Below are 26,327 nucleotides of genomic sequence, written 5' to 3'. Positions count from 1 at the left end.
AAAAGATCAGTCCTTAAAAAGAAAGATTCTCTGCAAAAAAGAACGCGACACTTTTGCGTTTTAAGAAAATATTCACTGAAGTACAAAAAGTCACAATTATTACGAATAGAAATAATAATTAATAATGAACTTAAGACGCTTAGGATATTGCAGCCGTTAGAGTTGTCCGACTATATGAATATATCAGTTTAATAAAATTTTTGCCGCTGGATATTTAGAAAAAAATTTGAGAAAGCGATAGAGCTTTTATCGAAACAGAAAAGTTAAATAAATATATACAATAAAATGTTATAAAAACTCTTGGACTGTAGCTTTTGAGCAGCATACTCTTTCAGATGGATAATTTTAATATTATCCAGGGAATACAGATTGTCCAAGGAGCGAGAACGTGATACAAAGTTCTACAATTAGCAGTTATAATTAAAGAGCTCAGTTTTGTAACTCTCGCAGAAATCAGCTGCACGAAATATTTGGAGAGGACTTCGCGTTTCGCTGCCGTTTGCTTTAATTGCCATGACGTCTACGTGTTATAAATTCGAATCGACTTGTATCGAATAATTATCGGCGGATCGATTATCGGCTTACGGAAGTTAAAATAGTCGAGCATTTTATCTGCAAGAGAATACTTGCCATACGATAAAAGCACTGTTTGAAAATAAAAATACATAATTTAGGTACTGCATTAAAATATAAATTTAAGAATTTGAAAAATAATGTAACTTAAAACTGGAAAAATACGATCTTACCTAAAAAATACACATTACATGTAAAAAATATTTTTTTGCATATATCGCTGTTTAAACTTTGACATTCGATTGTTTCACACGGAAAAAATAATTTCTTTATATATTGAATGAGAAACTATATTTGCACAAGCGGTCCAGTTTTCCCGGCCTTTTCTCCCTGTTATTCGGCGAAACTAACGGAAGGACAGGGCGGGCAGGCACACGAGGGAGAAAGGTCGGAAGGGCACCCTACGCACTTTTATTACTTGGACCCGCATTAACGCACCCTTGTTATCATTACGGGTTGCGGTACCACACCCCAGCGTCCCTCTGCGAATTTACGACGTGACGTATTGTAACGGGTGGTGTAAGAACAATGGTGGCACGCCGAATGGCGGAGGCGGTTGCCCGGCGAAGGTCGATGCGGCGGGGTCGGCTTTTACTTTTTGAGCGACTCGTAACAACCGCGCGGTGATTGCCGCACGTGTGGGATTCCCTTTGTGAAAGGCTACGTCTAATTTTCGCGCAATTTGATACGCCGCTGCGTAAGCGACAGCGCAATAACGCGATACGATATAATGCAACGGGATGACAGTGTTAATTAATAGCCGATGTAATAACGACGATGATAAATGCTCTTATTTGCTTCCGGCGAATAATAGTGTACAGTACAAACTTGTAAACAATCCATTGAATTCTCATATTGCTACAATCTGCAAAATGTGGAGTAGAAGTAAAAATTTAGTGTATTAATCATCCAATTTTTATATTTATACACCGCGTTCAGCGTTTTCTTTGATATGCGAAATGCATCAAAGCGTTGACATAGCGCTCAAAATATCTGGAATTAAATTATAGCCTGCGTAAATATTAATTACGCTTTATATATTAATTACACCGTTGAAGCAGGTAGCTAAAGGTAAATAATTAATAATTCAGAGAAACCAATATGGGACACGTTTAACGGATGGGAACAGGTTGACGCGATATCTCCTGCGGATAACGCGGCCTCTGCGGTGCGTCGCTTGCGTTGCAACAGCAAAATTCCGACGTGGCGTTATTACTTTCGGGCGCGCGCGAGTAATATAGCGCCGTGACTGCGCCCGAAATGGGAGTCCCGTGTCAAAGTTTGTTTGAGTTGGAATGCCGTGAAATTTCGTGGACCAAAATTAACGGATCCTAGCGGTATCATTTCGTGAAGGGCCGGCCTGCAATTTCGCCGATGAGAGCTTTCACGCTGCGCTCGCCGATTGTTATTAACGCAATAAACGCATTACAATATTAAATTTTCCAACTGTACTTCAACTCTTTTTTATCAAGTCCTTTTGATTCATTTTCGTAATATTGTAATAAATTGCTTTGCATCATACGCCAAAATGAAGAATAGAATAAAAAACACATATCTGAATCAAGTGATATCAGTTTGACGTTTAATGAGATTTTAATTGGTTTATTTGAGAAATGAATAATCTTATGTGTGTAGTTGCCACGTTGTTAAATTTCTACAAGCTTTCAACCAGCATCGAACAATAGGTAAAATGAAGTTAGTGCAGTAACAATCTCTTGCGATTTATTGCAAAGTTTACGCGAAGAAATGTAATTACTAGAGGCGAGGAAAATATCGCCCGTAACAAATTACGGCAATTTACGACTTGTTGAATAATAAAACTGGTAATTAAACGTTGACCGCCCTATTTCTATGGCGTGTGAGAAAACTTGGCTGTTGGCGCAATAAATTGACATCCATTTTATCGCAGCGAAAGAGAGTATTCTTATTATTTTGCAACAAGTTGCGTTAAGTTGCAATATTTGTGATCGTTAACTGTAATGGATGCCCAAGTTTATATTTTGCGACATCTCAAGCAGAGCGTCTCGATCGAAAGTGTGTTCTCCAGCGTTTTTTGTCGCATTTATTTTAATTTTGGCTTTATTATACAAAACTCGCCTGATTTATATAACAGAAATTTCCCGACCATTTAATAGCGGCCAGGTCGTTGTGTTTAACGAATAAACTAACACAACGTGATTATCTCGGCTCGATTGAATCAACGAATCAGCATCCGCGTCGGTAATTCACCGGCACACGCGACGTTTTCAATTCGTTCTCGCTGCCGAGATAATCATCTGTGTTTGTCCCGAATTCAAGCTTTTATTTACCTTTGAACGATATTATTTGCTCGTTGACGACTGCGGTTAATTATTTACGGTTCCATTACATTATCGCGCCCAGACGCTTGCGGATGTCGAAGCGACGGAATACAAAGATCGGCCCGGCACGTCCGTGCATATGCGATCGTTCCCCTTATCGTCATTATGGAAATGAGTCGCGACTAATCACGGCCATTGCCAATGGCTGCGACGTCGACGACTGTTAATCAGTCAAACGCGAACGCGAGCAGTTTGCACGGGACGCTAATGAGAACGTAATAACTTGCAGGCAAATCCCAAAATTATCTATACCATAAATTGTCGGGACGTGAGCTTCCTACCTGCTTTACGTTGCCCGCTGATTATTTATCAACGCGAGCGTAATTGCGTAATTGCTTCGCGTCATTTCGAAATCGGCCTATCCGCGGAAAACGCGATCGTGTTTATTCTGCCGGCCGGGGTGTGCACGCTTATTTAGTTCCGATCCGTATGCAAAATAAATTTATTCGTATTTTATCATGCTTTTGAGTAAAATATTATACTATGAATTAATCGCAAACAAGTTTGTTTATTCTGTAATATGGTTAATTAATATTGCAACTTCTAACTAGAAATGTACATGGCGATTCTATACAATGCAACGCATAATAATAGTGCAAACTTTGTTCGTTATTTTATTGTTTTTTATAGCACGTATTTATTATTTCATATTCCATTGCGATCTTGCTTCCTTTTATGATTATTTCATTAAAACGTATTGCAGAATAAATGCGTATTAAAAATAGACCTTTTAATGAAGCGAGAACATTACGTCGATATCACTGAAAAATGACAGCAAACAAAAATTATTTTCTTTGTTCATATTCCGCACATTTGATGATTAAATAGACGAATAAATGTAGTATTGCAAAATGAGCGAAATATTCTTTTGCAAACGCGACGCGAATAAAACGCGGCAGGGGCTTTCTGTTCCCATAAATATTCAAAGCAGAATAATATTTGCTCGAGCACGTTTAACGTAAAGTACAGGTAAACACGTAGCACTTGTGAAACAATAACGTTTATTTGTCGCGAGCCGTCAATGCGTTATTGTGTTGAGAGAAAATTCAGACCCTCGTTATAAGAAAAAAAAGATACAGAAATAAAAAGGGGTAGTGCATGAAAAGTGTTGGCGCATTTAAAGTGGCGCACTTTTTAAGAAGACGTTTTTCTAAAGGATCGAAGTGCAAAGTGCTCCGGCTTTTATAGTCATTGCGAGATCTTTGTTGAATATTTAACGAGTGTACATTGCGCGGCACCGCGTTACAGCATTGAGCTTTAAGTGATGCAACGGCAAGTGCACGCCGAAAATTTAAAAATTAAAATGCAGAAAAGATGTTAACATTTAATTAAAATTTGTTATTTTTGCGTGACGAATAAATATGTTAATTAAATTTCAGCCGAAAATGTGATCTAATTAAGAAAATAAATTAAAATGTTTTTTTTTTTTTGTGAAAGACGAGAAAAATCCGAGGAAAAATTAATTTATCACGACAGATTTTTGATAATCTAGAAAAACGGATTGTTAATAAACTATAAATAAACAGGATAGTATAATATTAAATTTTATAATAGCGTCAGTGAATTTTGGAATTTATTTGCCACTGCATTTGAAGTAATGCAATAATAATGCAGTGATCATAGGAATTGTTATTTATAATTTGGCTACGAGTATTAGTAACATAAATCTCTGAAGTTTAATTGAATTTTAACAAAATAACGTGTCAGAAGCGTATTACTGGATGCGCATTCTTCATTTTCCACGATGATTGATACATGTGCCAAGCTAACCGAATCTTATTTCCTTTTATGTTGCAGGTGAGTTTCGAAGCTTATTGATCATGTGAAGAATATTCATTGCGACTGTTCCCGGTAAGTAAGTGGAGTAAAAAGGCAAACGCGGTTTCTGGCAGCCAAGCTTGACTTTTATGTTGCAAGCGTTCGACTTCCGTGACTGAAAGTTCACGAACGAAACTTTCGCAACGGTCGAATCTCGGGTGACAAAAAAAAACGAAACAGTTAGAAAGGTGAAATAATTTAGTTAATTTCTTCGGGATTTTTCCGTACGCAGCACCGCCTTAATATTAAATGAATTTTATCGCTTATCGAAGAGAGATATTTTAAAAACTATAATTCGCAAACGACAATCGGTAGCGATATTTCATTTATTCTGCTAGAATTTGCTCGATATTTTTCATTGATATTTTTCACGAGAATCTAACGATTAATTACGCGTCCGAATGTGACTTTTTTTTATTCTACGGAAAGCAAGTTCTAACTATCACGCAGCGTTGAATTTTAACATGAGAACGCATTTCCGTTTTAGTTAAAATGGACTTTGTGTAATGCCACCAGTTCAGCGTACGTGCTCAAAATTGTAAACTGCAACTTTGCCATCCGAAATGTAAGGTATCTCCAGTGTAACTAGTCGCTTATCAGAAACACGTGTATCGCATTCGTATTTTGTTTCGCAAAGTAATAATTTAGAAAACTTGAAATAGCACGATAATTGGCGCCAAAGTCCACCACAAGAGATACTGTTATCGTTTTTATATCTATTTAATCTGATTTATCGCCCCAATTTTACCAAGATCCCATTTTTTATTTAGAGTTGTTTATGAAGCTACTTCATAAAGAATCGTTGTTGCAAGAACATTGTTAAATGGACCGAATAAAAGAAGGTACGACAGCGAAAAAGCTAAAGCGATCTAGAAAGTCGAAGTTACCGCGAGTGCGCTTTCGCATCCGCTCGTTTTGCAAAAAGTTTTCGTTCTGTCCGGATAGATATTGCACGATGCACATTTGCTCAGTGCCATTTATGAAATTGTATTAAGACAGCTCTGCCATACGGGTGGCATCAGAAATAAATGGCGATTGCTAACAGTGCCGCGATCTCGTTCTCCGGGTTTAAACAAAACCGCACGATGAGGGTGGCACGATAAGGCTATTTCGATTTGTTGCTAGAAATTCTGGCTTCTCTCTCGAATAAAGTGTATTTAGTTGCAAATGCGCAGTTTGTTTTCATGAGGTAATAAATGCGATATTTTAAAAATATATATACTCTATTTATAGAAAATTATTGTTTTGTAATAGACTCTCAATTTAAATCTCGTAAATCATCGACCATAAAATCCTCTTAAAGCTTTTGCAGCAAATGGAAAATATGAGATTTTATTATTTTGTACTGCACTCTCATCAAAATTTAACGTATAAAAATTTCGAAATTTAATTTATAATTCAAAATTGCTGATACAGAAATATTTTTCTTGCGGAAAAGATCTACAGTTGGCTTAAAAAATTCGCAAATAAAAGCAACTGTGCGTATTGTGGCTTTGGGATCGCTTTACATTATTCAAAGCAGTTTTGCACTTTACTACTCCGTAAACATTGAAAAAAAAATCACGCATTTCTTATTGCTGGCTTAGCAATACCGTGTGCGTCGTGTGAACAGATCACTTTTGCGCGTAGGCGACAATAAAAATAAACAACGCGCGATATCACGGGAGGTGATTGCCGCCGGTTCGCTCGCGCGCACCATCGCTCTCGTAAATCCTAGGCCGGTTTTACGGCCGCGCATTTACGGTGTTCGGCGCATAGTCATGAACAAAGAGCCGACGGCGACGACGACGATGCAAGTGACGACAACGGCGACGACGTCCGTTCGCAGCGGGAGAAGCAATGCGCTTTGCACGGCCCCATAAAGCATTGTCAGCGGCAAGATCCCGGTCTTGACTAAAGTGAATATGTCGCTGACAAGGACGTACGGTCGCGTTATAGTCAGTCGGAGTAAGCGAGGTGCGATCCGCCATGCTAGTCACGACTTCCGTAGTTCGCTCGATTTTTCATCGCGAGCTGCAGTCGGATTATAGTTGCTTACCGGCACGTTGTTGTCGGATTATTTACCTTACGAGTCGCGCGTGGGCGCAAATTAAGGATTTTAATTAAAACAGACTGATAAAAATGTAATTTTTCATTAAACTAAGATTGACTTCGAGAATCGTCGGCATTAAATTTGTAACATTAAGATTGTTTGATATATTTAATTTTTTTTTTTAACAATCTTGTTACAACCCGCTGTCGAATTGCAGTAAGTTTTTGACTTTTCAGCTCTATTTTTTTTTTTTAATATCTGCTAGTTCTAGAAATGTAACGCTTCTTCTAAATTTTTAATAAACCATATCTAGCTCAGGTGTTTTCTGAGGGATTTCAAGACTGTAGAGATTGCATTTTTCATGTACTTCGGATATATGCAGGTGCGGGAGCCATGTGTCGCGGTTGACAAGTGGTTCTTGCGCACTGTCTGTCACATGCAAGTGTGTGTTCGGGACGAGACATCGTTCTAAGAGAAAGGGCGTTTTGCATGAACCGGCCAGAATACGGTAAAAAGGAACACTCTGCGTCCCGTTATGCGAGTGACGAGGGCCGTGTCAAACGCCTGCGCCCTTTTTCTCACGTTCGTGCGTCAAAGCGGACGACGAATCCCAAAGCTCGTCAAAAATTTGATTGTCATTTTGCGATTTCAAACGGTGACTTTTAATTCACCAGTTGTATGTAAGATTTTTTTTACAATTTTTCAAACGCGCGTTATATTCAACGCCGTTGCGAGTGAAAAAAAAAGGGACAAAAGGAAAGAGAAACTTTTTATCTCTTGCATGAGAGCAAGAATGAAGTAATATGAAAACTTATGGGGTCGCTCGACACTCCGTTGGGGAACAAAGGATTAATTTTTTAGCTAATTTCAATTTTAATGGGAACTTGGATACTGTTTTCGCAGAAGTTTCATTCGAAGTTTAGTTTCCAAGGCGTTTAATTTTGAAACACCCTTGCAAATTTCTTTCTTGTGGAGGAATTTCGCATGGCTACATACAGATAAATTTTTTATAAAAATCATGTTTCCTCGCTTGCAAAAAATTTGCGAGAGCATGTGCCGCAATCTTTACCCAAAATAGAAATTTCAGCGGAATATTAATGTGATATGTTTCATACTATTTTATTACACACGTATTACAGAAATGAGTTTTTGTTTAGCTTAACACACGGTTGAACACGACATTTTTACGATTTTTAACGCGTTTAAACGGTTTCACGGATTATTATTATGTTTCACAGCTTAACATACGTATGATTCTCGATGTTTAAACTGCTTACAACATTAGACCAGATATGTATCTACATGTTACACATTAATTACAATATTAATACGAATCGTGATTATATTATATTATCATGCAAAACATCTATAATCTGCTAAAAGCAAAAGGATTAAGGGACTAAACTTGCGGCAAGCCGCTGCAATTCATATGAATTTGATTTGCGTTTGCGCTATAATTATTGCGAATTTATAGATAATCTGCGCTACATCGCAAACGTGTGCATTTCGTTCCAACTAATTGACTGTGTTTCGACGCGAGTGAAACACGACATCGAGTGCATGTAACGTCCGGACGTTGTAACGGCGACTACCATCTCTGAAATCGCTTACTTTGCGCACGTAAATTTGGTTCCGCGTGTCGCTCGACACACAGAGTTGCGTAGTTGATTCGTTCGACATATTTCCAAAAAAACGAAAAAGAGAGAAAGAGAGAGGGGGAGATGGAGGGAGAAAGAGAGAGAAATAACCAGTCGATTTGTTGCCATTCGCGCGAGTGGAAATCCCGTTTCATTCAATCGGTACTGCGAACGAGTCGGATGGAGCGTTGATGGGAATGAAATCTGATTCTACGTGAGCGACATTTTTGTGGACCGGGTAAATGACGCGCGGCGAATACCCGGGTAATCCTGTTCCGGCAGGTTTAAGATCGATTCTAAACGCGCCGATGAATCTCTCGTTGATAGGGAATGCGCGGCTCTTGGGGCGCTTGGCTTGGTAACAACTTGAAGTTCCGATTTGCCGCGTGTAATTGCAGCGAATCTAGTATTTGCAATTTAGATTTACGTGTTATCGCACCTGTCATCTCACGCTCTATTATGCATCGTGAATCATTTACTATTCCATATATTATATATAACTTGAAGTCGCCGCTTACTTCCGTCCGCTTAGAGCAATTTCTTTGTTTCAAGTATTTATCTTTATCGAAACACACATCTTTAATTAAAATAATTTTTGATTATTTTATTTTTATCGCGGAATATTTGAGTCATAGTTATTGATTTATTGAAATATATGTTTTATTTTATCAATAACTCGAGTGCACTCTCTCTCTCTTTCTCTCTCTCTCAACTTGATTTAAAAGTTTCCAATATACAAAAGGTTCCATTATATTTAAATCCCGCGAACATTCTGCTTCTCATCTTATTCATCTTCTCTTGTTCTCTCAGTCGCTTTCAATCTTTGTGTCTATTTTCATGCCTTCCACGACGGTCGCAGCTCTTATCAGGTCTTCCACAGCGTCGGCGAGAACGATAACCGAGATCGACTTTTTAATTACCTATCTTCGCGTTCCAGTTTCGTACTTCCGTTGAATTTCCTTCTCGCCGCGCAACGGAGAACGTCGTCAGACTTTCATTGTCGTCGACAATAAATCTCACGGCCGTGATCGCGAGGAATTTTTCGGGCAAACCCTCAAACTCTCATTATTCCATCTCTCTTTTGTTCTGCTTCGCATGTTCGATGAGGTCATTTCCGATTCTCGAGGATGATTGCAGAATAAAGAAATATTTCGCAAACTATCTTACATCAAATGACGATATATCTTCCGTCTATTATTTTAATAAGTAATGCGAAGTATTAAAACGCGATTACATATTAAAATAATAAAATCACAGCAGAATTATCATTTATGCTTTTATCGTTAATTTATGCTTATATTTATCACGATGGAAACCAATATTGCGTAAATTTATTCATGAGAATAAATAAGAAATGAAAATCAGAAATAATCTTATTAACGATTATAAAAATGTCAGTAATAAAAACCGAAATACTCGATCGAAGATACGTGTCGATAAGAAAATTATCCTTCTTGTGTAGTGGAGCTATTAATTCATCGCGCATCAAAATCTATCTCGCTGCGATAATTGCGATTTACTGCGAGTACGATATTATCGAATGTCATTAGTTTCGCTGCAAAATGCATTCGCGTTAATCGACGAAAAAGGTCGGCAGCGATCCGATGCGCGATAACAGTAATGCTTTACTAGATAAACGGTAGATTGTTAACAAGCGTGACAGTCCAATATTATCGACGCGTTTCCGCGGAATTCTAACGCTTATCGATGCTTCATAGATGTTTTTCACAGAACTCTTATCAATTTATCAACTTCTTGCGTAAAAAGCGGCGCTTATCTTTTTCTCTATCGTGACGCAAAATTAATTTCGATGCAGCAGTTTTTTTTCCTACGTTGTTTACAGAGCAATGAGATTTTGTTTTTAAACAGTAATTGTGAAATTATTGTAAATGTGTGATTTACATTCTTTAATGCGACAACAAGGTGATAGTTAAAAAAAAACTATAGGTTTGAATGTACTTATTGATCCATTTAACCTGGCGTCGGCGAACGTATAATGTGGCGCATACATGAAACTGCAGGAAGGAACTTGCATACCGCGGAAATGATATGCGGATGCCACTTTTTCCCATCTGTGGCATCCTCTACGATGTCATGAGAAACCGGCCGAGCTCCCCCCTCCCCCGTAATCGATTTTATATTAACGCTGTGCATCTCGCCGTTCCAGATCTTAACGACTACCACTCTCCTCTTTGTGCGTAATTTACATAATTTCCAAAATATAATCGCTTTTGTGCACAATGCGAGCACACGTGGAGTTTTATGCAAATAGCAACGACGTTTTATGCAACTATCGGTTTCTATTTTCGAAAGTATGCATAATTTAGCGGCGATATTAAATTATGTATCATAACGCGCTAACTAGACAGGTACATTCGCATTCAAATATCTTCCTCAAAATTAATTGTATTCCAATGAGCGAAATATAGTTAATTGCACGCCTTCGACTTGTTCGCCAATTAATTTCGTCGTGAGAGAGAATTTCTCTCACGATATTTTTACAGAATTTCAATATACCATATAGCTGAGCGGCTACGCAAAATGAGCTCTCTCGTGAAAAAGACTGTTTTGCCGGTGCGCTGATCTTCCAACGATATAATCGTGCAAGAAGGACATTACGCGGCGCGTCTATCCCGTCCCCATCCTCTCGTATCCGCTAGGGAAAATTATTCTAAGTGCTGACCTAAGTATCCCGCCTAAGTAGATTACTTGGACCTATAAACATGCCGCGGGCACGATGAAAAATCTCCTGCATGTTATGCAAATTGTGTATCTGCGTGGAAGCGGCGTCATTAAGTTCGAATATGACGCTTAACATCGATTTAAAATCGATTATGGCACTCGTCGAACTGGATTATCTGCATATTGTTTTTGTCGCAAAGCGAAATTTTGAAAATGAAAATTAAGCTTTCAATTTTACGCTTATCGAATAATTTTTAAAAAGTATTTCCTGAGTTTTCCGCGTTTCGTTGCTTCTCCGAGTCTTTGCGTATTATTTTTAAATGATACTGTAGATAGAGTTGGAATAAAAAATAGCCGTTTATTAACTTCTATCAACTGAACATAAATTATAATGTTATATTATTATCAAGATTGAATTTTTTTTTTACAATGATATAATTTTATTCGAATTATAATAACAGAAAATTGATATTTCGGAACAGTTTTAATTACGCGACTCGTATGCTTATTTACGATCTGCATTTAATTTGCCAGCATTAACTTGAAATTAAAGAGCGATTTTGAGCGATTTTCGTCGAGCGTTCCCTCTCTTGTAATCCCCTTATCATTGATTATGCGGACATTAATATGAACTGGTAAGTTTAACGAGTATGCGTCTGTGAATTACATCGAGCGAGTGCAAATAAAGCGGATTTATCGAGTTCGTACTCTCACAAGCAGTTGCTTCCGATGCAATTATTCGCGTCTTACCGCTGTTAGGACAACCATTTCTCTTTCCTCCGTAATCAATTTTCGCTGCTTTGAGATAACCGGCAAGAGCAACGTTGTCGCGGCTAAACCAGATTAATCGCCGGGTGACACTGACGAATCAAAGGCTACCACCACCAACTATCACATAATCCCGGAACAAAGCCAGCTCAGGTTTTTACTTAACGGTCCTTGCGCTCGTCGTCTCCTTTTAATAAAACTAAAGAGAAATAATTGTCAAGATAACAAAATACTAGCATTTTTCCTGCTCTTAAACATCGAATAGCTTTGAATACACACACAAACATTGAGTTGCAACTACCAATACTTTTTCAGTCAGTATATTTTTCTTCGTAATGTGATACAAGGTTTCGAAAATTTATATTTGATTGTGTAATAAATAATTTCGGATTTTTCAGAAAGTTATTATTTTTTTACACAGCGTGCTTAAAAAATCCTGATACAGACAAAACTTGACAAACGAATATTTTATTTGCGTGTTAATTAAAGTGCGCTTTGCTTGACAAAACAAAAGTAGACAGATTTATTCGAAAAATCCGAACATACACAAACCAATATAAATTTTCGAAAAAACCTTTTTCCTGCTGCAAAACATTTCACATATTAATATTGTTTAAAAGGTTAAAAAGAAGATATTTAATACATTTTTATTTTGATCTTAATACGATAACATACGAAGGAGTAAATTAAAGAATAAAAACATAAGAACAAGAATTAAAATAAAGAATTAGAATTTAAAAAATTACACATTAGTATAATTCTTACGTATTCGCCTATCTCGTAGTTTTATGTACAAGTGTACATACATATGTACAAGTGTATTTACATATGTATGTCCATACATATGTATATCAAAAATACGAGATGTAGGCTCGGCTATAATGCAATTGTTTCGAATCCCGGAGGGACTCGTAGCGCTGGAATATTAAAATAATCGATTGTTTCGTTTTCTATCTTGCGCACTGGCCGCGTACCAAAACGATACCCGCGAATTACATCGGCCGATTTTCCATTTAATCCTAGAAGCTGATTTAATGGTCGTACATTTGTTACGGGCATTAGGCGCGCTCATTATTTATCGCGGACCGATAAATTCCGCCGTGGAGGCGAGTGTTTAATTTTACACGCGTCCGAGAGCAATAATTGGGAGGATGAAAAAGCCCCATAGGCAATCATTCGCGCGTATTTATCGGAAATTGATAAGCCGTCAAAGGATTCAAAAATATGAATTTACCATACTTTATTGATTAGGAATAATGCCGTTATCGAGAAATGAATTTTATTTTTGCGAGCGTGGGCAATTGCACAGTTGCTATTTTAATCGTTTGTGTAGAAATTACATTATTTAATGTAATTTACATTTTTACCTTATTTTTCAGAATGGGATTCATTTAATTTCGGTTATCCGGTAATTGTCTTCGAATCAAGCTTCAGCATTTCTCCAAATATGCGGGAAACATTGGTAATTAAACTACCGCACGATTGATTCGATCTAATTACTCTGTCAGTTCAAATATAATTTATGATCCTATGTCCAGCATAAATTATGCCGCTAAAGCAACTCGATTACCTCGATAATTAGAATGTAATAGTACCATAATGCGTCGGAAATGTACCTCACGATTAATTAATGTGTTATTAAATCGCAATGCTGAATAATTTACGACTGTGCGGCGTGACGATCTTGCAAATGTATATATATGTACTTCGTGTAAAAGTGTTATACATATTAATAATTTCCCCATCTATCATTAACGATCGTTGAACTTGAAAGTGCGAATATCTGTCAGTTCATTTTCTTACATAGAAACGCAATTTCTAAGATAATATCTCTCTTTGTTTATTTTTAAACATCGATAAATCGTTATATTCTTATTGCCTCTCACGAAAACGTTACACAAAGCCAGTGTACTACTTCTTCGACTATTAGCTTCCTCTAAGCAGTTTATTTCAGGCATGCAAAATCTGATTTCCGTAGCATTAATGTGCGCGTGAAAATTGATACATTATAATTGAAGGTGTAAATTTAATTGCGATATTATCAGCTCGAGAGCCGTTTCGCTCTCGCGAAAGCGGCTCGTGAATTCGTCCTGGCACCTCGCCAGGAATTTCACGGCAAAAGTTTCACACACACGTCGCTCTCGCTCGCCGAGTTCTCGCGCGACGTTCCTTTTCGAAATTCCTGCTTCTTCGCCGACAAACGGGGACCGTCCGATTGGCGACACGGCGGGTATTGCTCGCGCGCCACAGGGTGATTTCCCTTGGAAATTGCAACGTGAATAATTTGTCGCAATATGCTGCGTTGCGCCGGTGTCATGAAATATTTCTCTATCGGGCTGCATCTTGATTCGCGCTACTCTTAAAGCGTCCCTGAAGATTTCGACTTGCGCGCTCAACTTTGCGTAAGTCGCAGGACGCGATACAAAGAAGACAAATGTTTGCGCTTCAAGGGAGAAGTCATTTCCATTTTGCGCGATTTTGATTTATGCGGTAATATATACATGGCGTATTACAAACCAGAAAATTGGCTCCTTGTTTATAACAGAAAATTGCAATTAATTAGAAACCTTCGAACTGGATGGTAATTAATTCTCGATTATATTTGACAACTAAATGAATCTCTTGTGATTTTGCTTTTTAATCAAGGCAATAATTAAATTGTGCAATTGTGATATCAACTCCCGTGGTGGTCGCAAAGTGATATCCAATATTGCTTAATTATAATTGTTTACTAGAAAATATTCTGAAATAGTGATCGTGCTGTAGTTGTGTTCAGCTCGCCCCGAGCAACGGAAAAATACGTGAAAACTTGCCAAGTAGAAACAATTATTTTTCTGCGAACGCCAGGAAATCTGGCCACTCGCTGAGTATTATTCCTGTCCGAGTTAACTGATAAAACTTCTTTCCAGAGTTTTTCAGACGTCAGCTATTTCTTAAGCAGCAATCTGCAAGCAGCGAGCCGAAAGCATCATGCGTACGCAATGCTCGTCGTCATTATTTCGTAAAATAAATAGTTGGGCTAATGTAATTTTATCTGTATGAAGTAAACTGCTAACTGTTAGTCACAAAGAATTATTAAGGTATTTAATGCTGATGAAAAAAGTAGAGACGAAAGAGACGGTGTTATCTGTTTAAATTTTCACTAAGAAAACTTATACTTCGAACGTGTCAAAGAGTGTTCATAGATTAACGAAAAGTACGGGAACTGGCTTGTATAGCTCCCTCTTAGAATCGCCGGTTTCGTTTCTTCTTGACGTGGCTGAAATTGCGCGCGCGAGAGAAAACTTTCATTCCAACTTACGTTAAAGCGCGCTGAAGTTCGCCGGGAAACATTGCCGGCGAAGGAGATGCGATTCGCGAGACGATTGCGCTCAATTTCTCTCCGTGCGAAAAGGTGCTATTGCTTACTGCTTCATCGTACAAATGCGCGGCCGAGGTCTTGGTGCTGGCCTGCAATACCGGAAGTAGAGCTGAATGTCGCGCTTCTCCGCCGGAAATGTCTTGCTCCAGCGTCCGGTCCACAGACCGGAATCGAGGCCTTGCATGTTAGCTCTTCCTGCGCGGAATTTATCATCCCGGATCCCCGAAGACCCGGGAGGATTTCCCGTCGTTCCCTTTCGACTCGCGATAATACGAATCGCCGTGTAGCCTCCGGCGAGCAGGATTATGCCAGTTTACACGACCCGGTTTTTCGCGTGGATCACAAGAAATCGAGGAATTGCTATCGACGATGCAATTTACTTAAGAAAGTAAAAGAACGTAATTTACTGTGTTTGAACTGTAACGAACTGCGAACGGAAGGATATAATCCGCGCATAAATATTTATCGCTGAAACTAGCAGTAAATCTTGTATCGCTGTTAGCGTTAAACGTAATTATTTAATATCAATTAAATTGTCAATGTCAAACGAAAGCGTAGCTTGGATATTTACAATTCTTAATTAGTTTGCTTATCGTTAATTGTGCAAAATGAATGAAAATAATATTAAAAATACATAATCGGGCATTGTTCATTATGTTAATATGTTTGCAAAACATTTTTTATATTAAAATAAGAGAAAGTAACGTTTCGAAACTGGCGTATTGATATTGAAAAATAGAAATGCTTAGAGTAATGCAACATCACTCGATGGGGTGGAAGTCGGAAATCCGCGGATAAACTCCCTCGCGAGCGGCCTTGGTTTCCTCCGAGCGAGCCGTGCTCGTTTCTTCGATCGATTTTTCCAGCAGGAGACCTCCGAGAAGTGTCTGCAGATCCTTCGTAAGCGAGGGTGGCGCCCAGACTGGAGCGCAAGGATCCGTCGTGACGACCATACGACTCACCTTTCTTCCTCGCCGCGCCGCGTGAATCCTCTTCGTCGTACTCGCGACCTCCTTGGCGAGATTCCCTTCGTCTTTTTCCGATCCCCTTGGAGCGCCTCGAGATTCTTCCGCAGCTCTAGCGTTGCATGGAATATCGCGTTTAAATTATCAGCGGCCGAATATCGAGCGGAATGCGGCGAGAGAAATTCGATTCGCGCGCGCGGTATTATAGCGACTTTCGGAATCTCGGCGAGGTGTTTCGTTCTCACGTGAATGTTATTGAAATAAGTCTACTGCGAGCCGAGATGCTAACATCCTTAATGCGATATTGATATAACAGATGATAGATGCAGTTCTGTGCAAATTCCCGAGCGAAAGAATCGATTAAAGTGAATAAAAAATTATATCGCAGTTAAGGTGAGAGATAAGGGTGATAAAAGGCTGCCGGAGTGCAACCTAACGAAGATGGAATCGCTCGTAAATAAAATCCCGAATCCAAACCGGTTGAAGTCTAATTCCGAAGAGGCTAAGACCGGAACTAACCCGCTTTTCAAAGCTTTCTTGGCGAGCTCCCTTGTTTTCGTTTTTGCTCGGCTGATTTCCCGGATCTCCCTTTTAGCTCTCCTCACGTCTTCCATCATGACGGCGAGTTCCTCGGGCGGCGCCATCATCTCTTGGAGAAAACGAATTCCTTTTATCTTACTACACTTTCTGGTGGGATCTTCGCGCTTATGAGCGCGCAGTAGCTCCGTCCAGGACTTTTTTTTCCTCCATCTCATTTTGTCCCCGCTTCCGATTGACGTTCTTGTCTCGACGTCGTCCTTCAATCTCGCTTCCTCTTTCCATTTTCCGCGATCTTTGACCGCTCGATCTGCAAACCTAACGCCGGCGGTTTAATCGTATTTTTCTTGCGGATTTTATTTAAGCGAAAGGAAGTCGAGCGGAATATAAAACGTTCGTGCGAAATAAACGTTATCGAAAAATCCGGCAACGTCACGTAATCTTAACAATGTAATTTTAATCACTAAGACTCTGACGTTCGCAATATATCAAGAAGAAAGTGCAATTTTTTAAAAATATCTTACTATTGATATACGATTAAAAAGACATTGCTATAAGAAAAATATGAAATTAATGAATATCTGCTATGTCTGTCAGGAAATTATTAATGTTTCTTAATATTACTATTATTAAATACGAATTAATGCTAGTTTAATTAAAGAATCACAATCTTCTCAACAATGTCTTTCTAAAAACAGTTGTTTGAATTTACATTAAGTTCATGCACCGTACCTAATTTTTAACTTTCCGATCCTGCGGCAGCAGATGTCAGGTTTGCAGATACCGATTTTACACGGTCTCGGCAATCTGAAAGTGGCGCGCTTCTTCAGTCGCTTCTTCGGTCGCTTCTTCAGTCGCTTCTTTGGTGCCATCTTCCTGCGTTTTCTCTTGCTAATTTCCTCTACAGGAGATTCCACGATCGCTTCCACCAACAAGGGTCCTTCCGTCGCTGCCTTCTCTTCTTCAACGTCCTGCGCTATTTCCGTTGTAGGAATCTCGGCAATTTCAGTTCTCTTTCGACCGGGCAATATTTTCTTGGGCAACTTTTTTGTCTCGATTTTCTTTTCTTCTTCTGTAATCAAAGGGGATTCTTTCTCGATTTTTCGAGTAGCGAGTTTTTTCATAGATCGAATTAGTTTTACAGGTGAGATAGGTAATTCTTCGTCCTCCTCGTATTTTTGTTTTTCCTGTGAATTGCAGAAATATAATATAGATTAAATGTGATGAAACAAATTGTTATTTATTTAATTATTTTTACTGTATTAGATGCAAATATTTAGAATATATAATTGCATACAATTAAAATCAGTTTGGTATGTAACAATAATTTTAATAATCTTCTCTCTTTGATAATATTTTGATAATATTTGAGTATGTAATGAGAAATAAGAGGAAATGGTAAATAAATTGTTTAAAAAACAGCACTCAATTTAGCAGATATTAAATTAATTATTTCTGATTTGATATAAAATTATTATTGATAATTAATTTGTATAATTTGTTCAATGTCGGATTTACATTTTCAAAAACTACATTAATTATGGTTATTATTGTGCAATATTTTGTGCGACAGTACACGATAAATCACGAAGAGTAAAAGGTCGCAGTCGAATAAAAGAATGATGAAATATTGCGAAAGTTCGCTAATGTATAGCGGCTAGCTGACTGTGAGTGATATATTAGAAAATTTTATATTAAACCTTGGAAATAAAAGAAAACGTGTTAGAAAGAGGAATAATAAAATAGAAAATTTTATTTATAACATTTGTACTTGACCGATACAGCAAAATTAGCGCAACTTTTTATTGATACAAAATTTGGCAAAAATATATCTTGCGAAAAATCCGAAATAATTACTTTAATCTTACCTTCTTGACAATATCGAAAAATTTGTCCTCGGCTTCTTGAAGTTCGGGAGACTCGTCTTTAAGTTTTCTCCTGGATACTCTGCTGAGTTTTTGATCCTTTGGCTTCTGCTGCATCTTTTGTTTATTGCGATTAATTACTATGGCCCGTTTATCCTTCTTTTTGTCTTTCGCATCTGTCAATGTAATCTCTGGCATTTGTTCTACGGCAGTTCTCGCTAATTTTATTTCTTTCATCCGCGAATCTATTGCCTTCACGAAACGAGAGCATTCTTCCAGGTACTGGCATGGATCGGAAAAAGCGTAATAAACATCGTGTTTATTTTACATTTCAATTTAACTAAACGCGTTTTACAGATTTTTTGCACATTTGTAAGATTTAATTATAGTACAGTAAACTTTAAATAATTATACAAAACAGATTAATTTTATCACATTTTTATCGATTATAAAATATTATCAATGTTATATCTCGATTTCTCTCGATATCTGTCCGTTACATACATATTACTGCTTGTAAATTGATTTTGCGCTAGAAATGCGCGAGAGAAAATTGAACGCTCACCGACGTGAGATCGTTCTTTTCATTTTTGTCGAATGAATATAGCGCCTCCGTCGATTCAATGAGGTAAACGTTGCCGGCGGAATTTCCGACGGCTAGTAAAATACCCGTCTCGTGTGCTGCAATTGCAGTTAATTTCTGCTTGCAGAGTTTCATTGACAGTATTGGGTTCTGTAGACCCACCAGAAGATCCCACACGGTCAATATGCCGGAACGCGTCGCTACGTAAAATATTGAGTGTCTCGTTTTGTTCCAGCAACCGCAGGCGGGGTTCTCGACTATAAACCTAATTAATATTTACGCGATAAGAATTTCATTAATTCATGAATAAAATCATTTTGGACATATATTCGAAATTTAGAGAAACAATTATAATATATATATTTATAGATTTTAATTATATTATTACGGAAATCAATATTGTCTTTCGGAAATATAAAAAATTAATGGATGCACATGCTTATCTATTTCAGCATTAAAAATTAATTGAACATTTGTACAATAAATTTTCGATTAGTTTCAATATCTACCAAAATTACGACAAGCGACTTTTACTTTAACACTGATTTAAATAAATCACAAAAAGTAAGCGATAAAAAAATCAATGCCGCCGACTTTCAGCGCTAATTTCTAAAACATTACATTCTCTAAATAGAAGTCTTCTTTTGATTTATCTGATAAAAGCATCAATTGGAAAAAGTATCTTTTTTTTATGAAATAGTTTATATCGAATCCTAAAGTCACTTTTCTCACAGATTCAAGTATAATTTGTTATTTTGTCGGAAAGAATAATACCTCGTCGACACAAGACTGCCGTCCTTAGTGTCCTCCGTCCAGACGCGGGCTGTGCAGTCGCCTATAGTCAGGAAGATCTTCGGATTGAAGCCGCTGCGATCGACAGAAAGAATCGGGCCGTAATGGGCGTCGAATCTTAGAGCCATTTTTTCGGCCTGCGTTCTCGCCTTTTTCGAGCCGCTGATCACGACGCCGTTTTCCAGACCGAACATGAACTTCGTACCCACACTAGGTTCGTAGTCGGCCGACGCAACTCCGATCGCCCGATCCATCTGCGGCTCGTTCGGCGTCTGGAGATCGAACACAAGAACCTCGGTCGGCTGTCGCAGTTTCCTGGTGTCCCACCACATAGCTCGGCCGTCCGACGAGCCCGAGAAGAACTCCGTGTTGCTCTTTGTGGCAAGCCACTTCACCACTGTTGTGCAATCTCTTTAAAAGCGCAGGAAATTGCACACGGCATTACGAAGATGGGCACGCTTTGTAAATTAATTGCGCCGTTACTTCAATTACAATAGCGCTTTGATTATTAATAATTGTTTATATCTGAAGGATGTATAAGTATCTTCTCTATGTGCAGAGAGAGAGAGAGAGAGAGAGAGAGAGAGAGAGAGAGAGAGAGAGAGAGAGAGACCGCCGCTGCATTTTTTATAGATTAAACACGGCGGAATGACTGAGTCGCCGTCTTTCAGACATGTCGCAAAAAAAAAAAGTAGCGCGCGCGACGTGACGAACGTCGCGTGAAAACGAAATGAAGCTTAATTGAGGACGAAAGCGCAGCAGGGACGACGTTTTATTAATTCATCATCTTGCCGTGCTTTCGGCCGACCAAGAGCAGGGCAACGCGCTGAATTATGAAATCCGAAGTTCCGACGTCGCGTCGAGGCATGTTCGTGTCGAGATTACCTATGACTGAATTGACGATGAGACGTCTGAACCGGAGTGGTGCCAGTCCTGACGTCCCAGCTGCAAACTTGGCCCGACATCAGGCCGCTGACAAGCACGGAAGGATCCCGAGGATTAAACTCGCTGACCACCGTGGCGGATGGCGCCTCCAGTGTCATCCAGGGCTTATTAGGATTGTCTGTCGTGTGTTTTTCGCACCCGCGACCAGTTTCGCAACACGTCGGTCGTCGACCGTGCAAAACGTGCGGCAAAAAATACAACGCGTTATTTTTGAAATATTAAAAAAAATTGTGCTCGCATGAAATCCGATTTCGAGCCATTAGAGACGCAACGTGAAAAAATAGATACGTTTAATGAAGTATGGCTGCGGCTCCATTTTTAATACGATAGAAATGTAATATTGTAGTATCTCTGACGCCGGCGATATTTATCTGCGCGCGCGTATATTGTTTGCCCAGCATTTCATTTGTTGTAAAAGCAAGATAACTCTCTGATTGTGTGCGTTGACATGGGGGAATGTTGCAGTTTTTGTTTAGACTTTAATGGATCAATAACAATGCGTTGCTGTTTCATCAATCAACATTCTATTCAATGGCTAAATGGGCGCTGTGTTGAGAGAATTGACTATGAAGGCGTCGCATATTTGATTGCTGAAATGAGATTTCGTGCGGGATTTTCCAATTTAACTTCACGTTCGTCGAGATGCAAAACACCTGTTTCTCTGTATATCCATAAAATGACGCCTCTAGCGCAAAGTCGCTGCAAACGCTACGCATTTAATATGAGGTTGCATTTTAATTTCTCTGCTTTATAATAGTTATTTTTCTGTTAGAAAATTTGTCACGTGTCACGCAGCTTGTAATTATATTTTATTAACCGCGAAAATAATTAGCAAAAAAAAGCAGCCGCAACAAAAGTTGTGTCTATTTTCTTAAAAAGCGCGATGTCTAAATGTAGTCGGGCTGTCGCGTGGTTTTTCCACTTACCAATCTGCCAGATGTACGCAATGTTGCTGTAATTTGGCTCTAGTCCAAAAAAGCAGTACGAAACCACCATTTTATTGCCAGAATCTGGCGACCAAGAAATATTGTTGACCGATCTCGCTGGCGTTTGAGGATCCTCGTAGACGTTTACTGTCCTGAAATAAAAATCCTAAGCGTCAGAAGAAAGTGTTGCACTCTTTAATGTGCTTGGCGCGAGTATATAAAGTATGTTGATGTTTTAAAAAATATTAAAACAACGTTTACTTATTTTACAAGTTATGATACATTATGATATGTATCACAATTAAATATTCTTATTTTTATTTTTATTGTGCATCCCAATTTTCATTTGTTAATTCCAATATTAAATTTAGCGATGTTATATTAATTTACTTTATACGTTGAAATATATATTTTTACGCTGAAAAAAAAGAGGAAAAAATGGGAACTGTAATTCCTTGCTTCTCTTCAAATCAGTTTTGCATGAGCTATTAAATAGTTCGGAGCTGTCCGCAGCGTATACGCGCGGAAAATCGTTAGTTTAAAACGGAGGAAAGCAAATTTAGCGGCAGGATGCATAATTCACGTCCACTACGATTCTGGAATCCCGACATATGTTCAGATACCTTCGGGCTGGGGCTAGGTTTAAATTTTAAATCTTTTGATGGTCGAACCGACGTAGTCGTTCTTGCCGCCCCCCCGACACGAATATATACATTTTAAAATTGTCCATCTGGGATCACGAAGTTCTGAACATTCTATCGATGTCGTATGATAATGGAAGCGAATCTTTTCCTTTTAACCGGGCACGATTGATTTTTCGACGTTCATCGTTTTACAATTGCGATCTTTTTAATATTAAAATATTTCTGTCATAAAATATCTAATAATAATCTCTCAACATTAAACATTTTGGACAACTTTCTACATTAATTTTTACAATTCATTCGTGATTGATAAAATATACATGCAATATTCAGCGGAGTTATAAATCTTTACCTGAGATCACGAGGTTTCACTAATTCCGTGGGAATTATATCATCGAAATAATGTTCGTATATATTAAGCGCGCCGTTCTGCAAAATATTGTGTTCCATTTTCTGCGGGAAAAAAAACAACGTATTATTTGGGTTTTTTTTTAGAAAGAATAGATAACGTTCATATGAATAACTTGAACGAAAAATTATTCTTTTGATATTTTTCAACTCATTTCCAAAATTGGTGGTATAGAAATTCACGATAATCCGCTGCGATAATATACTTTGAATAAGTTGCGCAATTTCGGCTCCCAATCCTCGTCCTTCTCGACCCGTCTGCGAAACCTCGTTGTAGTTTCCTCGTCCTTCGGATTGATTTCCTTCGGCCAACCACCCTCGAAGTGAAACATTCCGCTGCTCTTCGTCTGGACGCCGACAGTCTGGGCCTGGAATTCCGTAGGAATGATTGCTGGAACGATAACGTGGAATTCCAAGGGATTGATCGTCGCATCGTACGCGCTCAGACAGCTCCATTTCCGCTCGCGCTTTATATGTTTGTCCAATGCGGTAAAATAATATTATAACATTATAATACTAACGATGAAAAATAAATTCGAGTTTGTTGAATACGATCATTCGACAATGCTGTTTGATTATTTTCATTGTTTCTTTACGTATTTATTTTATACGCACAGTGCAAATAAAAACTAATAAAATATAGAAATAAATTATTTTGTAAAAAATCACCATCGAGAGATATTGTTGTCTAATGTGGAAAAAAACGTTTCATTATTATGAAAAAATATTAAATAAATGGAAATGTAGAATTTCGATAATATGACAAATCCAAAAATGATATATCAGACTTTTCTTTTCGGGCGGGCTTAAGTTAAATAATTAAATTTTACACTTATTTATCTTTTAGTGATTCTCTGTTATAGATTTTTAATATATTTTGGCAAATTTATCTCAAACATATTGCAAAATTGTAGAGAATATCGCGCGAATGGGCGGGGTTAAATTTATGAGATATGAAATTGTTGTTGTTCTTCAAATGATGTCGAACATTTATCTTTGTTGTACTGCCTCGTTATATTGTAAAACAAAGAGGAACGACTGGTCGCGTGAAATTCACGTTAGGTACCATCTTTCGACGTCGTAGTTTCGTGGAAAGTTGCAGGCTTGTGGCGTCGGGTGAGCGAACTCCGCGAGACACGCGGATGTTGCACCGTCAGGCACGTCAGCCTGACGCCAATTTTACCGCAAGTTGCGTCTAGTTCTCTTAAAGTAAAACGTAGCAGATTTTTGAATATATTAGTGGAGTTTTTGAACTGGTTACATCCGACGAGGGTGTAGAGTTTGTTCCCTTTCACATTGCAGCTGTAACGCTGCAGTCGGTGCAACTTATATGACAATTTTGAATATGTAATCTTGTAAATCAGACACAAAGCTGAACAAATCTCAAAACGCAAACAGCTTTTTAAAAGGCGAACACCTTTACGAGTACACTTTTGGTGTACCAATTTTTCTATATTAAATTCCTAGGTACAGGTTTTTCAAATTTTAGTGATTAATCGATGCTTAAGATTATAAATTATTAATCGATTGCTTATATCCTTACAAATAATGTAATGATATTAACCTCGTGCAGTGCCGATTGTTTGGTGTGCTGCACACCGACGTTGCAGTGCGTCTTTGTAATATAATTGATCATAGCTTCAGGATCCGGTTGGATCACCATGTCGATTTGCGGGCCGCATGTGTCGAAGATGCACTGCTTGCCAAATTCGGCGCGCGTCTTCAGGAAAACTTGCTTGATCTCCATCATATTGCGCTCAAAGTCTCTGAGTTGAACCTAATTCGCACGTGCGAAGTTTGCGGAAAAAGTAAATTAGCGTTCAAAAATGCTAAGAAAGCTTCTTCGAAAGTGTCACACGTGTATTACTACATGTGTTCTCATACGTGAAGTTGTACGCGATCGTTTTTTCTTCTGATCGTAATATGATTGATACTTATCGCTTTTCTTCTCAGTGTAAAATTTTATACTTTGAAAAATGTTACAACTAAACGATTTATAAAAAGACTATAATGATATAAATAAAAATGAGGATGCTTGAATCTTAAAGTCTAAATAATGGCTTTATTTAATTTTAATAAGTTAACTTTGAAACTATGAAATAAAATTTTATTTATTACTCTTTTGCAAAGAACTGTAATCTAAATAACTGAATTTAGAGATTTTGTTTTCTGAAAATTTATTTTTTAAATTATAATACGCAATTATAACGCAATACATTATGCAAAAATAATTTCTTTAAAAAATATATCCTGTGATATAATTATAACATTTCTATTTTACTAAAATTTAAAAAAGTTAAAAAAAAGATGGTTGCTAAAAATAAGAAAAAAATTGTTTAAAAACGAAAGAAATATCGGAATTTTTATGTTATTATTCAACGCGCTTCTTTCGATTATAGAACTTACTTAATTCAATTTATACGAATTTCTCGTTTTTATCAAGCTGATTGGACAAACCAACGGGGCAAGTCGGTCAGCGAAGGTCGCAATCAAGATTTCTGTTTCCTTTATTAATACCTGGGGTTTGTCGAGAACCACTAATGTAATCATTCTGTTTTAACTCGGCTCGATCGTTCCGTATTCTGACTCTATTGTTCGTTCATGCTTGGCACGTTTTATACGTGAAGAATTGCTCGCATGCGGTAAAAAAATGTAGTAATAAATTTTACGAAGGAAAAATCTTCAGAACAAATTCTTTGAAATCTCTTTAATTTCTTCGTAATTTTACTTCGTATTTTACCCAATCGGAATTGCTTCACGCGATATCTTTTTAAATTAAAAAAATAGGGATAGAAATTTATTAAGAAACAAATGTATGAAAATCGAATGAATGTAATCGTGAAGCTAATCAGCAGAACTTTTTCCGCGGTTGCCCAAAGCGGAAATGGATTCCGTTCCGGGTCGATCGGCTCCAATGTCGACTACGTGGGGTATCTCATTAGAAGTCATAGTCACGCTATCACGGTGGGTCGTTTAGCATTTGAAAGGGCTTGTTGTTTTCCCGACTTGGCGTTCCTCTCTCCGACTAGCTTTTTCTCCCGACTCATTGTAATCTCCGATCTCGGTTCGAAGAGCTCGATGAACCACGGCGCCTTCATCAGCTAATGGCCGCAGCATGGGTTTGTTAGCTTCCGCCGACCACGTTCGACCAACAGTAGTCAGCGGCGGCGAAGATGCATCCGTATTGTTCTCGGTTTCATGCACCACATCACTGACATCGATGCTATCTATGAACCAACACACACCAACAGCCGATTGATTAAAAATTGGAGATTTTTCGGTATACTTTTTTCGAACGACAGTGGAATAGCAGTGAGATTGTTCGTACATGAAATTCAAGTTTAAAAATTGCAGAGATATCTTTTTTCACAGTTTATATTTATTAAAGATATATATATATTTCACAAATCTTATATATGTATAAAGATATT

The 26,327-nt window shown here is 38.0% G+C and overlaps 2 protein-coding genes across 3 annotated transcripts in view; one reads left to right on the top strand and one right to left on the bottom strand.

Moving 5' to 3' along the window:
* The window catches only part of LOC105678951 (proprotein convertase subtilisin/kexin type 4-like), a 210,539-nt gene that overhangs the window by 126,891 nt on the left and 57,321 nt on the right, over positions 1-26,327 (top strand). The gene's annotated exons all lie outside the window — the stretch shown is intronic.
* Positions 14,548-25,328, bottom strand: LOC105678952 (dynein axonemal intermediate chain 2-like). 2 transcript variants are annotated; one of them, XM_067352022.1, is made up of 11 exons: positions 24,461-25,328; positions 23,103-23,264; positions 22,841-22,941; positions 21,845-21,996; positions 20,859-21,036; positions 19,956-20,384; positions 19,164-19,446; positions 18,602-18,880; positions 17,466-17,920; positions 16,716-17,051; positions 14,548-16,308 (listed from the first exon to the last, which is right to left on the bottom strand). In XM_067352022.1, exons 1-11 carry the CDS (start codon positions 24,644-24,646, stop codon positions 15,993-15,995), a joined length of 2,877 nt encoding a protein of 958 aa, XP_067208123.1. In that variant the 5' UTR covers positions 24,647-25,328; the 3' UTR covers positions 14,548-15,992. The 2 variants fall into 2 exon arrangements, with proteins under 2 accessions (XP_067208123.1, XP_012234107.2); XM_012378684.2 differs by lacking the exon at positions 24,461-25,328 and having other exon boundaries at positions 22,841-23,588.

This window comes from Linepithema humile, chromosome 3, assembly GCF_040581485.1.
Source record: "Linepithema humile isolate Giens D197 chromosome 3, Lhum_UNIL_v1.0, whole genome shotgun sequence".
Classification (NCBI taxonomy): Eukaryota; Metazoa; Arthropoda; class Insecta; order Hymenoptera; family Formicidae; genus Linepithema; species Linepithema humile.
The sequence above is the reverse complement of the archived record's forward strand: the minus strand, read 5'-3'. Positions and strand labels throughout refer to the sequence as shown.

Bases quoted from the DNA above. Each gene is read 5' to 3' on its own strand.
- LOC105678952 (XM_012378684.2), bottom strand. From the start codon at position 23,352: ATGGAGCTGTCTGAGCGCGTACGATGCGACGATCAATCCCTTGGAATT. The intron at 21,037-21,844 runs GTAAGTGGAAAA...AACACACGACAG, and splicing joins TGCGTACATCTGGCAGATTG to ACAATCCTAATAAGCCCTGG. The intron at 16,309-16,715 runs GTTAGTTCCGGT...ATGCAACGCTAG, and splicing joins AAGAAAGCTTTGAAAAGCGG to AGCTGCGGAAGAATCTCGAG.